Consider the following 13332-nt stretch of genomic DNA (forward strand, 5'->3'; position numbering starts at 1 on the left):
GCTGGGGAGCGCTGCAGATGCCCCAGGGCCTCTGCAGAGCAGGAGAGAGCATGGACAGCTAAGTGTCCATAATGCACTTTCTCTTTATTCTTAGCAAGCGCCGCAGAGGGCTTAACGCATCCCGGCTGGAAAGGGAGGAGCCTGGGGAATGGGCACGATCCTAAGAAGCAGTGTTCCGTGTAGGCAGCATTACACACGGTCTTTTAACCACATTAGAAAGAACACAAGGCATGGATGGGAGAAGCATGGAGGAGGCCAGTCTGACTTACTTTACCAACAATTAATAACAACAACAATAATAAACAGGGGCGCCTGGCGGGCTCAATCTGAAGAGCATGTGACTCTTATCTTGGGGTCGTGAGTTCGGGCCCCACGTTGGGTGTAGAGATTACTGAAAAAAATAAACTTAAAAAACTTCTTTTTTAATAATAAACAATACACTGTTTTGTTTAAAGCAGCAAGAAAAAGATCTCCCAAATTTAGGACCCACCCTTCTCTGGCCAGCAGTGGTCAGAATCGTTGGCAGGAGGAGAAGCCATTGTGTCATTTAAAGAAAATATTCCCTTATGTCTCAATCTGCACCGTGTGTTTGGCTGCTGGCCTCCCAGTAAGCGCGACCTGTCTTGTCCTCTTGTTGAGTGAAGGCAGAGGGTATGCGACTATTTTGAAGGCAGTTATTTACAGTCTTGTAAAACAAAACAGGAACTGTCATGACTTATTTGTTTTGATACCACTTTACCTGGTAGAATGATCCTTAAGACAGAAGTATGTCCTATTTCTCCTGGGAGCCAGCGATAGGAAGATGTCTGGAAACGCATCACCTGTCCCTCAGTACCCATGATCTTCCAGCAGTGGTGAGTGCGAAAACTTCAGCTTACAAAGTGTGGGCAATAACACTGTTACAACATCTAATAACCCATTTTCTCGGCAGACCCAAGACACTGACCGGACAGTTGAATATTTTTCCCATTTGGAATTGCTTGAAAGCTCTTTGAAGGGGAAAAGGGAAAACGCCTAGTTCTACAACTGGAGATTTAGAAAGTTAACTTCACCAAATCAAAGCCCGGGTAAACCATGTGTAGGGGAGCCGACCGGCAGGTGTCCCAGTAGGTCCTGCAAACCCGCGCCCCTCCCAGCCAGCCATTGAGTTTCTGGGGAGATGGCGTGATGGGATTGGCCACCAGAGGGCACCAGAGCCAATACGTTTTCCCTTTATAGTCTCCCCCAAAAAAGCTCATTTTATGTTGCGGGGATTAAAGTGAAACAGCGAAGAAGAGTACGCTGAGTAGATTTCTTCCCAGTCAGTAAGCATCGGATGACATAGGTCTGATGTGAAGAGCACCAAAGGACACTCCTCAGGGTGACCAGCGCCAGTATCTCAGATTTCTACACTTGAAAGAAAGAAGCAGCCACAGGATGCATGGCAATGCCCAGTGTCCCTGACATGGAAACCAAATTCAGGAGACAGAATGACAAATGGCTTCTTCCCTGCAGAAGGGCAAACATGAGGTGATGGGCACCCAAATGTCAAGGCAGGAGCCTGGGAAGGACAATTGCCCTGAGAAAGCAGGCTCTGCCACTGTTGGGGTGTGCAGCTCTCGTCCTACAAGCCCTGAAAAAGAGGACAGATTAAACCAGACTCCCACATTTAGTCAAGCTAAGCTCCAGAAAAAAAGGCTCTATCCTCACTGCCAAGAGCAGCCCACGGCGGAGCCTCGTGTGCCCACAGGCAGGCGCAAGTCTGAGACCCCACCGTACCTGGAGGGAAAGGGCAACACAAGCTAGGGGATGCAAAGAAATAGGATTTGTATTCAAGATACACAGCCTTATGGTAGGCTTGTGTGTGCATGTGCGTGCGCATGGGGGGGTGGTGTGCACGTGCCCTGCGTGTGTACTGACTGCAGGCAGACCATTAATGCATGGATCTGCCAGGAGGGGAGGAAACAAAGGGACCCGGGGACAGAATTTCCTGACATCCTGTAAGTGCTTCTCACAAGCAGGGCTGTGTCCCTGTAGAACCCACACATTCCAGATGACTTGCCAGCGCAGGCTTCAGAGGACAGTCTCTCAGGTCTAAGGGACCTGAGAAAGGCGCCTTACCTAACTCTCCGCTTTCCCCACGGCCCCATTGTCATCTATCCTGGAGGGCAGTCTGCGTCCTGTTTTAATCTGATCAAGCCATCACACAGTAGAGCACGTTGGCCAGTGGCTGGTTTATTTGGCCAGTCTTGGCCATCAAGGAGGTCTGGAGGCCCATGAAGGGAACATTTACCTTTTTCACAATTTTGGCAAGGCTGGCACCAACAACAATGTTCTTGGTGTGTTCAGAGTCTCCTGGATCCAACAGTCAGCAAGGACATACCCTTCCATGGAGTGGGAATAGCATGGCAGTCTCCTGGTCTTTGCCCAAAAGTCTTGCAAAAGACAGCTTGTTGAAGGGAGTAAAGTTGGCGCTGTGGGCTTCTCCCCCTTCCTCGGCACTACCCCCCAGCCTGGCCATCCCCAAGACCAGAGTGACCTGCAGCCAGGTTCCTTGTCATTTGCCATCCAGCTTCAGAGGCAAGTCTGAACAGGAAGAACATCTAGAGAGGTTGAAGGGTTTGAGATGGGCCCCTGCAGGATGGGCCCCTGGAAGACAGGAGGAGGGAAATGGAAGATGAAGAATTGAGGGCCAAGAGGGTCAGGGTTCACAAGAGCCTGAGAACATAGGGCTAGATGAAGACCAGACTGTCCAGAAAGAAGTTCTCAGTGCCTCCAGGAAGGTCCAAGCAAAGTGCGCTGGAGCCAGGTTATAGGGATGGAAGAGGGAACGTGCCACAAAGATGCCATGGACTCAACAAGTTTGTCAAGAGAAGACATGAAAATGTCTAGAAGGTAGCTAGAAAAAGGAGTGTTGTGTGTCTGTCTGTGTGTGTGTCCCACAAAGAATGAGGGGCTCACTGTGGAGTGATGTTCCAGAGGAGCAGAAAGCCTTCCCTAAAGATTTCAGAACTTGTCACATAAAGAAGGCACCTCAGTCAGTGCCGTCCCATCCTGAGCACACTAAAAATGTGGCCACGACCACCCCATGCCCAGATGCTCTCTGATGGTGAAACCTTAATGGGAATGCTGATGCCCTTTTGTCTTAACGGCCCGGCTCTGTGCCCTAAAGGGGCTCCTCCCTCTGCAGCTAAAATCTGGGTTTGGGCGGGAGCTTTGGGAATCACAGCTCTGGGTATTGACAGTGGATGACTCTCAAACTGCCTATTTTAGAGCTGTCTGGTCTCCAGGATCCCCTCCTTGGCCCTCTGTGTCCTAACTTGAGTTTGTGTTTCAGATATTAAGGAGAGGACTATGTGCTGGCGTATCTGTGGGGACCCATGGTCATGAGAACGGGGACCATTGTAGATGCTTGGTTCTCCCTCACCTCCCCAGGGCCTCCCTCCTGCTCTCGCTTCCTCAGAGCCCCTCCTGGCTTAGGGAGGTTCCTTCAGCAGCAAGACAGCAGAAGCCATGCAAGTGTGCAGGGCTTCTAGAATGCCCTTGCCAGCAGAACCAGAGAACCAGACTCGTGGGCTGCTTTTGGCCCTCCTCTCTTTACGATTCCGCTGTTTTCCAGCCTGGGCGGATGTCAGGGAAGAAAGTGCCAGGGCCAGTTTCCACGGAGCCTCCCCAGGCTATTGCTCAAACTGGGGCCTGAGGGAGGAGCCAAGAGGAGGCGGAAGGGCAGAGAGTGGGCAGGCTGGGGCAGAGCGGGCTGTCAGCCAAGCGAAGGAGCTGGGGTGGCTTCTCAGGGACATGGAGCCACTTGAGCAGCTGTGTGACCATGATCTGACTTACCCTGTGGGGCAGGAGACCGCCCAACATGGCAGGCAGCAAGGACAGCCCCCGGGAGGCTACAGCTGTAGTCTGGGTGAGGTGGTGGTGGCCGGACCAGGGTTCCCATGGTGCTTGTGGGGGTGGGGTGCGAAGGTCACCTCTCCAAAGGGAGGAAGATCGTAGACAAGCTCAGAACACAACTTGTGTAGAAAACACAGATGCGGTTACATTACAGCATCCCCACCGCAAAGAGCTCAGCGATTCTTAACAGAAGCATTTTCAAAGGGATTGTGTGAAAACAAGATTCCTGTTGTCAAATAATCTTGGGAAACCCTGGGTTGAATAAGTGTAGGTGGTTTCTTTAGTGTGAAACTTCATATGGTGTTTAAAGAGCCAGTGGGTGATTTCAAGGCCCAGGGGCGCAGGGAGAAAGATTATAGAGCATAAATTGCAGTACCTACACCACAGGATGATTTTTATTTCAAAGCATCTTGTGGGGCTCTTGCTCCTTGGAACATATTTTGGGAAATGCCGACCCACAGGAACAATTACATAGCATGGCTCCTGAAGCCTTCCACAAATGTCCTCTGGCCTCATCCCTCCTCAGAACACCTGCTCTTGCTTGGAACGTCCTCTGAATCTTCACCCATGCCATTCCCTCTGCCACATAAACCCCAAGCCATCCTTCCTGTGTGAATCCTGCTCAGGACCCACGGCGCAGTGGGAAAAGCCCCATCTCTCAGGTTCCTATAGCTGTTTATCACATAAAATGTAATTATTTGTTTGTGTATCTGTCTTCCCTACAAGATGGCCAGCTTCTGGAAAAGGGCCACGTACCTTATTAATCCTTTTTAATCTCCCCATCATGTCTGCAGTCTAGCTGGTGCCTAATGAAGGAACAAATGAAGAAATGGAGGGTATTGACGGAACTGTAGGAATTACCAGATGGTTCCAGAGTGGGGGGCTGCCCCGGGTCCCTCCTTTTGTACATGTAGATAGCAATCTGTTCTATCTGTTCATAAACCCAGCCCTGGCTTTCTTGTACACACCCCCCCCAAAACTAGAGGTTTATTTCAATTCCTCACCCCTCTCCTCACCCTGAATTCTGGGTCCTTGTAGCCATCCCATATAAATTAAAAGTTCCTTCAGAAAGGATATCAAACTAAAATTTGTTCTAAATAGCCTCTGGCTTGCTTCTGAAAGGATTAACTAAAGTGGGGGAATTCTCTATTGCTTTTTCTTGCCCTACGAAGTTTTAACGGGTCCCTTAGTAAGTCAGACAAAAACCTTAATTCGTTCAACACAGCCAGATCTGGAAGTTTCTGCCACTTGGCTCCACCCACGTGCCCTCTCCAGGTGTGTTTGGAGGCAATCCATGGCACAGGGAAGCCATGATGAGCTGAGAAGAGAGAGAGAGAGAAAAGCTGGCCATGCCATCAGCTGGCGATTTTTGTATGAGTCTGATTATCAAGAAGTCAGCCTAGCATGGCTGCCAACGCATAATGAGTACTGAATAAATCTGTGCTGAGTCAGGACAGGATTGTGGAAATAGAGAGCTTCCTAGGATGTTGTATGACACAACTTTCATGAACAACCATATGCCTGTGTTCCAATTTAAATAGAAAAGTGTCTCCAAGATGCAGTAGGGCTGACTTGAAGTCATCACACTTCAGTTCATCTCTTGGCCCCTCCAGGTGGGGGTGCTGGACCAGTGGCATCAGCAGCCCCCCAGACCTCCTTAGAAATGCAGGATCCCGGACCCCAATGCAGACCCCCGGACCTCCTTAGAAATGCAGGATCCCGGACCCCAGTGCAGACCCCCGGACCTCCTTAGAAATGCAGGATCCCGGACCCCAGTGCAGACCCCCGGACCTCCTTAGAAATGCAGGATCCCGGACCCCAGTGCAGACCCCCGGACCTCCTTAGAAATGCAGGATCCCGGATCCCAGTGCAGACCCCCTGACCTCCTTAGAAATGCAGGATCCCGGACCCCAGTGCAGACCCCCGGACCTCCTTAGAAATGCAGGATCCCGGACCCCAGTGCAGACCCCCGGACCTCCTTAGAAATGCAGGATCCCGGACCCCAGTGCAGACCCCCGGACCTCCTTAGAAATGCAGGATCCCGGACCCCAGTGCAGACCCCCGGACCTCCTTAGAAATGCAGGATCCCGGACCCCAATGCAGACCCCCGGACCTCCTTAGAAATGCAGAATCCCGGACCCCAGTGCAGACCCCCGGGCCTACTGAGCCCAAACCAGCATTTTAACAAGATCCCTGGGTAATTTGTAGGCACCACTCCCATCCGAGGGGAAAGATATTTAAGAAAAGACCCCATTGGGTGATGTTTGGTGGAATGAATGGATGGTTCTACTTGAGGGAGATCGTGAGGGAGGACGGACAGATGAACATAAAGTGATGGGCTAGAAAATTATACTAATTTGAGGTTAAGGATAAAAAGATCCAGTTAGTAAAATTCCACAGAGCTAAGCTTTCTAAAAATGGAAATGTGTGAAAAAGTTCTACAAGGTTCTCTTTATTCTGTTGTATTAGATTCCTGGGGCCACCATAACGAACGGCCACAGACTAGTGCTTAAAACAACAGAAATATATTCTCTCGCATTCTGGAAGCCAGAAGTCCAAAGTCCAGGTAGGTGTCAGCAGAGTAGGTTCCTTCTGGAGCTTGTGAGGGAGGATGTGCCCCACGCCTCTCTCCTGGCTTCCCAAGCTGGTTGTCAGTCCTTGGCCTTCCCAGGCTTGCACATGTCCCGCTCCCGTCTCTGCCTCTGTCGTCACGTGGTATTTCCCTGGTGTGCCTGTATGTTTTCTCCCCTTCTTGCGTAGACACCAGGGTGTTGGGTTAAGGGCCCATCCTACTCCAGTGTGACCTCATTTTAATTACATCTATAAGAACACTGTTTCCAAATAAGGCCATGTTCTGAGGTTCCAGGAAGGATATGCCTCTTGGAGGGGACACTATGCAACCTAGTACATCCATCTAACAAGAACAAAAGAGGTGAGTGCAGTGGGGATCATGCTGGAGAGATGTCAGGCTACTTGAGATTCATGGTCTCCTCTACTCCTGCTAGTGGCAGATGACACATGGGGCTTGCAAGGGGTACCAGAGGCAGGAGAACTTGTATTCCCCATTGCTTGGTGGTATAGGAGAGCTTTATGTCCTTTGAAACATTCTGGGTTAATTGATCTAGGAACACGAAGGATGTTGCCCTGTTTTCTCTTAAGGCATCGGCCATGGCTGTGAGTTTGAGAGAATAGGAAGTCGTGGCAGGAGCCCAGCATCCCTGACTGAGACCAAAACTAAACTGAGAACGGAGAAAGATTTTTAATTCGGCAGATGCTAGGTAGCGCAAAAGATCTACATGTGAGATAGGTAAGGGATGGAAGTTCATTATTGCATGGCATGCCAAGTGGAAGGTCCAAAATGAGACTCAGAGAGAAAGAGAAGTTCAGAAATGTGCTCTGGAGACCCTCTGGGCTGAGGTGAGGCAGCTCTGAGGATGGGGCTGGTATCCGTTTTATCCTTGACCTTTACTGAAGAGCCTCCCCTGGACGGGTATGTTGGGAATCAGGTAGTGTCCTGGGAGAGATCACAGTCTGTGTAGAGATGTGAGGCATCCCCTGAATTCTGAGAAGTGGATGTAGTTCTCCTAAAGATACAGGGAAGACGTTGGAGATATTTCTTCTCGTGGTGGGGCTAGGGCCAGGGAAGGCCCCACAGAAAGGCACTTGAGCTGGTGGCTGAGAAAGGGGCTCCTAGACCAAGCAAAGCAGCCTTCCATCTAGGGCCTCACCAGGCCCACGGCCGTCTATGGTAAAAACCAGCCCCAGTCCCTGCTGCCCTACCTTGGCTTTCCAAGAGGAGTCTAAAGAAAGAGTGACATAGAGGAAAAGAAGGGGCCAGATTTCTGGGAACAGGCCTGGGCTCCCCAGGGCTAGTCAGGAGGGCAGACCCTGCTGCAGAGACTGGATATTGTCCGAATGTTTAAAAGCCTCAAGGCAGCCTGAGACAGGTGACCACGACTTGTTTCCAGGCAGGGAGGTTGCCCCTGCCCATGACCTTCCTAGTTTGTGTGAGAAGCGAGGCCTCCCTCCAGCAGAAGGATGGGCTTGGGCTCTCCAGCATGTCTGCCAAGCACAGGCCGAGGCCGCCTCGCATCCTGCCCGCATCCTGCCTGGGAGCGCTCAGGCACCAGAGGGACGCAGTGGGCCTGACAGTTCAGCCTTTCTCGCGGTGTCCTACAGAAGATAGAGATGTATAGATGACGTGGTTGGCAGTGGAATTTTTTCTACTCTGCTGGATTCAACTCCTGTCTCCAGCTGACTTTTCCTTTAATGAGGGAGCTTGGCTTTTAGGAACCGAGTCATTTTTCACAAGCAAATGGACTGTGGGCTCCCAGGGGCAGAGTGTTCCCTTGCAGGGAGGAGGAGGAGGGAGCAGGCTGGATTTGTAACAGATTCATCAAGTTAGAGCTGCTGCCTGATGCTCTGGCCCCAGGGATGAAAGGAACCTTTTACTCCCTTAACAGCTTCAAACCCAGCTCGGATTTCATAGGGAAAAGTGTACAGTCCTGGTCCCCATTCATTCCAGGCTTGTTCACCATTGTGGTTTCTACCAGCCAATGAAAGAGACCGATTTCTTGTTTGTCCTATTAATCAGATGTGCCCAGGGCTCTCTCCCACCCAGCAGGGCTGGTTTCGTGGGCATGCTATCTGTGTGGTCCGCTGGGACCTGCGCTCAGAAGGACCCTGGGCTTCATTGAACGCGTGCTCGACTGTTGTTGTCTCAAAAGTCTACATAATTTTTGAACATGGTGCTCATGGTTTCATTTTGTACGGGGCCCTACAAATTATGCTGACTGTTCCTTAATGCCAGGCTCACCCCAGCTCCCCCATTTACCTCCCTCACTCTTCAATCTTGGCTTGAACATCCCTTCCACAGGATGAAATGTTATAATATTGATCATTAAATAACTTGGTCAACCCTAACTGAATCTGTACAGCATGTCAGACACTGAGCTAGGTGGTCTGTGTGGATTTTCTCATTTCATCCTCTCAACAACCTGTCAAACAGCTTTCTTGGTGGGTGGGGAGATTGGGGGCCTGGAGACTTGTCCCCTCAAGGAGGACACTAACCTTCTGTGATTGGGATGTGAAAAAAGTCATTTACAGTTTGAGTATTAAATGTCCCAACCCAAAGGAGCAACCCTTGAGACTACTCCGAGGCAGGTCAGTGTGGTCCCTTCTAGAGCCCACTAATGACAAAGGGGGAGGCGGGGTGACACAGGACAGAGCTGAGCTGCATCCTAATCTTGGCTCTTGTACCAACTTGCTTAGTTTTCTTGGCTGGTGCCAGAATCTCTGGGCCTAAATTCCTTTAACTATAAATCAAAAGGTCTAAACGAAATCATTGTTTCCAGCCCCAAAGTTGTAGAATTTTTTATTTAGAACCTCTGGGTGGGATGGGGTAGCTTTCAGACCACCAGGAGGTCTAATTTTTATCAAGATGGTCCAGCACTAGTCACTATGACTAAAAGGAAAAGAGCAATAACATGCTGTTTTATTGGAACCATAAGCATCTAGAAGACTTGTGTAATCCCAGGCCTTGGGTCTGTACTCTGCATGCCAGTGGGTCTTTGCCTTTGCTCAGTCCCACGGGGTTTGTTTCTCCTTTCAATAGTTGTGACAAACATTTAGCCCTTCTTGTCTAGAGTGGGAATCAGGATATTTTCCATGTACCCTTAGTCTCCCCTGTTAAAGCTGGTGAAGTGTCCTGTTTTTAAAAACGTCTGTGTCCTTCTACCCAAACTCACAGGTACAAAGGATTTAAAGGCAACTGCTCCATGACCTTCATCGACCAGTTCGAAGCGCTACACCAGTGTAACAAGTATTGTAAAATGCTGGGGCTGAGATCACTCCAAAACATCAGCCAGAGACAGAAGGAGCCACGTGTCAGTAAAAACAAAACTCAGCCCAACTCCACAACCGTCAAGATGGCGCCCGGGCCCCCCGCGGCAGGAAGGAAGACCTCGCGTCCCCTGTGAACTGATGGCCGCCAGCCGGCAGCACCCAGCCTTGTGGGCGGAAATCTGGGGACACTCAAGAGAGAACGTGTAGCCTGCGTCACGCACAGCGGTGTGACCGTCCTATTCCCCGCTGCCCCGGCGCCACCCTGCTTCCAAACCCATCACCTGCTGGCCTCCCTGAAACGACTTCGGGGCAGGATTTGTGACCAGACGTGGGGAGAGACGGAATCAGCTGTCACTCCCAGAAGACAGTCCATCTTTGTGCCCACCGTTAGCATGTTTACCGACTTCACGTTCTTTGTCTACTTGTGTGTTTGCACGTGGTTGTGTTGTCAAGGACTTGGTGCTGAGCAGGGTCTGTCCACAGCCCAAACCCTCCCGGCCCCCCCTTCCTAACCTGGGGATTTCTAGACGCACCCAGCTGCTGTCTACACGGAAAACGTGAATTCCTCCATTGGGTCAAGTCGTCAGGCTAGTGTGGAATGTTCTATTGTTGCCAGAGGTGGTTTCTAACACTCAAGGCCATTTCCTTCATTCTTTACACACCCGGCTAGAATTCTGTGCTTAATTAAATTCATATTTAAACAAAGAGTGTGAGATGCATAGATTGGCACAGACACTTGCTCTTTAGAATCTGTGCTGTATTCTGCCTTCCCCCAGGATGAGTACTTTGGTGATCTCCTACTCAGCTTACTGGAGCACGACATCGATGCATCTGTGTTTTCTCCCCATTCCTACGTCCCAGCGAAGGTTCCATCAGGCTCCGCTCTGTAAAGCCAGGGCTGACCCCGCCGTAGGACACGGGAAGATGGTGCAGAGCCTGGCTGGGGCACCCCAGCTCATGGGGACCCCCGCCCCTCCCCACAGCCCACAGTGTCTCCTTCCCGGCCAGTGGGGGGTCCCACAGGGGTATAGGGCAGAATGGTAGCGGCCGTTCACGTCAGGCAAGAAGAAATGACAGAAAGACAGCTCGGGGATGGTTGTATACACTCCAGAATGGGAGAGAATGTCTGCCCGCCCCACTGGTTTGTTGTGGTGGTTGTCGAATTAACAGACTAGTTTTGAGAGTAGTTTGGGGCTTACAGAAAAATGAGTGGAAAGTACAGAGGGTCCCCATATGCTCCCTCACCCCCACTCCGCTGTTTACCCCTTTTACTGTCATCGTGCATCTGTGCGACACGTTTATCACACTCAAGGAGCAAATGTACATTGTGATTCGTTAGAGTCCATAGTTTACATGGGGTTCACTCTTCCTGCTGTGCCTTCCCTGGGTTCAACACACATGTAATGACATGAATCCACCATGACAGTACCATACAGAGTGGTTTCTCTGCCCTACCGATCCCCTGTGCCCCCCAATTCATCTTTCCTCCCCCCACCAACTCCTTGCAGTCACTGGTCTTTGACTGTCTCTGCAGTATTGCATTTTCCAGAATATCATATACAGTAGTTGGAATTCCACAGCATGCAGCCTTCTTGAATGGTTTTTGAAGATGATTTTAACTACTCCCTGACCATATCATTAGGTCACCTCTGAGCAGTGTGAGCAACGCTTCTCAAGTTGACAGTGCACACGGGTCACCCAGGATCTTGTGAAAATGCAGGTTCTCATTCGGCACATGTGGGGTGGGGCCTGAGATTCTGCATTTCTAGCACACTCCCAGGGGCTCTCCATGCCGGCCGGGGACCACACGTAGAGGGGGTGTCTATACCACAGGGCCCCGGAGGAGCACCATCTACTTCTCTGTGGGGATGTGTGAAACCACAGGAGGCGATTGCTCGAGGCCGTGGGAGCACCCGGATGGGTCCGGGCGGCCTCCCTTGAGGGGCAGCCGGCTTCCACAGAAGATGCCTGGCTTCTGCTCTAAAATACAGTTCTCCTTGGGCACCAGCTTTGGGTTAAAAAAAGAACATACATGGGATTTTTGTTTTGAAAAGGGATTTGGAGAAATCCCTTCAGCCAGTCACATCTCATCTTTTCAGAAAATCTGCCATCTCCAGCCGTCCTCCTGAAGTGATTCCCTGGCCACAGATCATAAAATGCTCATTTTTCTATGAGGCAGCCTACAGTCTTCTTTCCCCATGGAGATCCTACAGATGTATTTAGCCGTGGAGTTCTAGAAAGTTTCACAATAGCAAGGGGATCGTGGATGCTTAGATTTTTTTTTTTTCAAAGTGCCCTTATTGTTTATTGTCATCTGATTTCATCTGTCTGAAAACATTGGGAAGACCAGGGACAGAAGGGGTGCCCACGGTGGGTGGGGCTGCGTGGCCATCTGTCCACCACCCAAACACAGACCCGTTCTGAGATGATAGATTGTTTTCCTTGCACGAATAAGGTGAGTGTGCACTGGGCTCCCTTACACCAAAGATATCATTCTGGGATCTCAGAAATGCCCACGCTGGTTGCCATTGTTTCAGCTCAGTAACCTGTTCAGTTTCCATTGATTTTCCTGTTTGTCTTCTTAAGTGGGCCGGCCTAGTGGGTCCAGCTGGGGATTCTGTACCCGAGGCACACAGGGTGGTCACATACGTTAAGTGTCTCAGTTTCCTTAAAGGGCTCAACCGTGGAGCTCTGTGACGAGCAGATGACAAAAATAAATGAACGTCTCATTAAAATGGGCTTGTGTTTTCAACAGCAGGTTTATCACTAAGGAGAATGGCAGAGGGCTGATGCCTTCTTGCCAATGGGCATCATATTCTGGAGAGGTCTCATTTCGGATGTGCAGATGGCTGGCTTGTGTTAATATTTCACGTTGTCTTATGGTCCTGGCAACTCCCCAGCCACGCTTCGGAGAAGCCCCATATTAGCAAAGGGTTTCAACAGATTCATCTTAAAAAGAATGCCAAAAGAAGCAACAATTATTTTCTAATTATAAAGTACTCTCGTGTCTAAATATCCATACTGTTTTGTGCGTGCGTTGGGCACGTGTTCCGCTGGATGCAGGTGGGAGGCGCCGGCCGCAGCCCGGATCGGCTGGCTGGCCCCGTGGATGTTCTGCTCAGCTGGACCACGTGTGCCGAAGTGCACAGATCTGCATTTCTCCCCCACTTGGATCTGCAGATGCCATTCGGGCTTAAACAGTTTAAAAAAAAAAGAAAATAAAAGAGACACCAAACCTCCTCTGCCTCCCAGCACAGGGCATGTTTTCCAACTCTTTGCTGTAGCAGCTTTGAAATCCTTTGACAGCCTGCCTGCACTGAAACCGTTTTGTAAAAGCCTTCAGCACGGGGTACGCCGTGTGTGGCTGCCTGGTCCCGGGAGCCCAGACTTCGGCTCTGTGATGCGCTGAACAGATATTGACAAGTACTCACTGTAGCACCAGACCAAGAATTTTTAAAGTTCTGCTTTTCACGAGAGGCCCAAATGGTTCCAACTGAAATCATCTCAGAGGCTTGCTTTCTTTCTTTTTCTTCCTTTCTTTCTTTCTCTTAAAATATTTATTTATTTTAGAGAGAGAGACCATGAACAGGAGGGGCAGAGGGAGAGAGA

At 50.3% G+C, this 13332-nt stretch overlaps 1 protein-coding gene across 1 annotated transcript in view; it reads left to right on the plus strand.

Annotated features, from left to right (window-relative positions):
• ALPK2 (alpha kinase 2) overlaps positions 1–10428 on the plus strand; it is a 37971-nt gene extending 27543 nt beyond the window's left edge. The window contains exon 9 of the mRNA XM_064578830.1: positions 9629–10428. Within this exon, the coding sequence (XP_064434900.1) occupies positions 9629–9857 (229 nt within the window). The 3' untranslated portion in view covers positions 9858–10428. The remainder of the gene's footprint in view (positions 1–9628) is intronic.
• The last annotated feature ends 2904 nt before the right edge of the window (positions 10429–13332 follow it).

Source organism: Mirounga angustirostris, unplaced genomic scaffold, assembly GCF_029215605.1.
Source record: "Mirounga angustirostris isolate CCGP_5_RB_7025 unplaced genomic scaffold, mMirAng1.0.hap1 SCAF_14, whole genome shotgun sequence".
NCBI classification, from domain to species: domain Eukaryota; kingdom Metazoa; phylum Chordata; class Mammalia; order Carnivora; family Phocidae; genus Mirounga; species Mirounga angustirostris.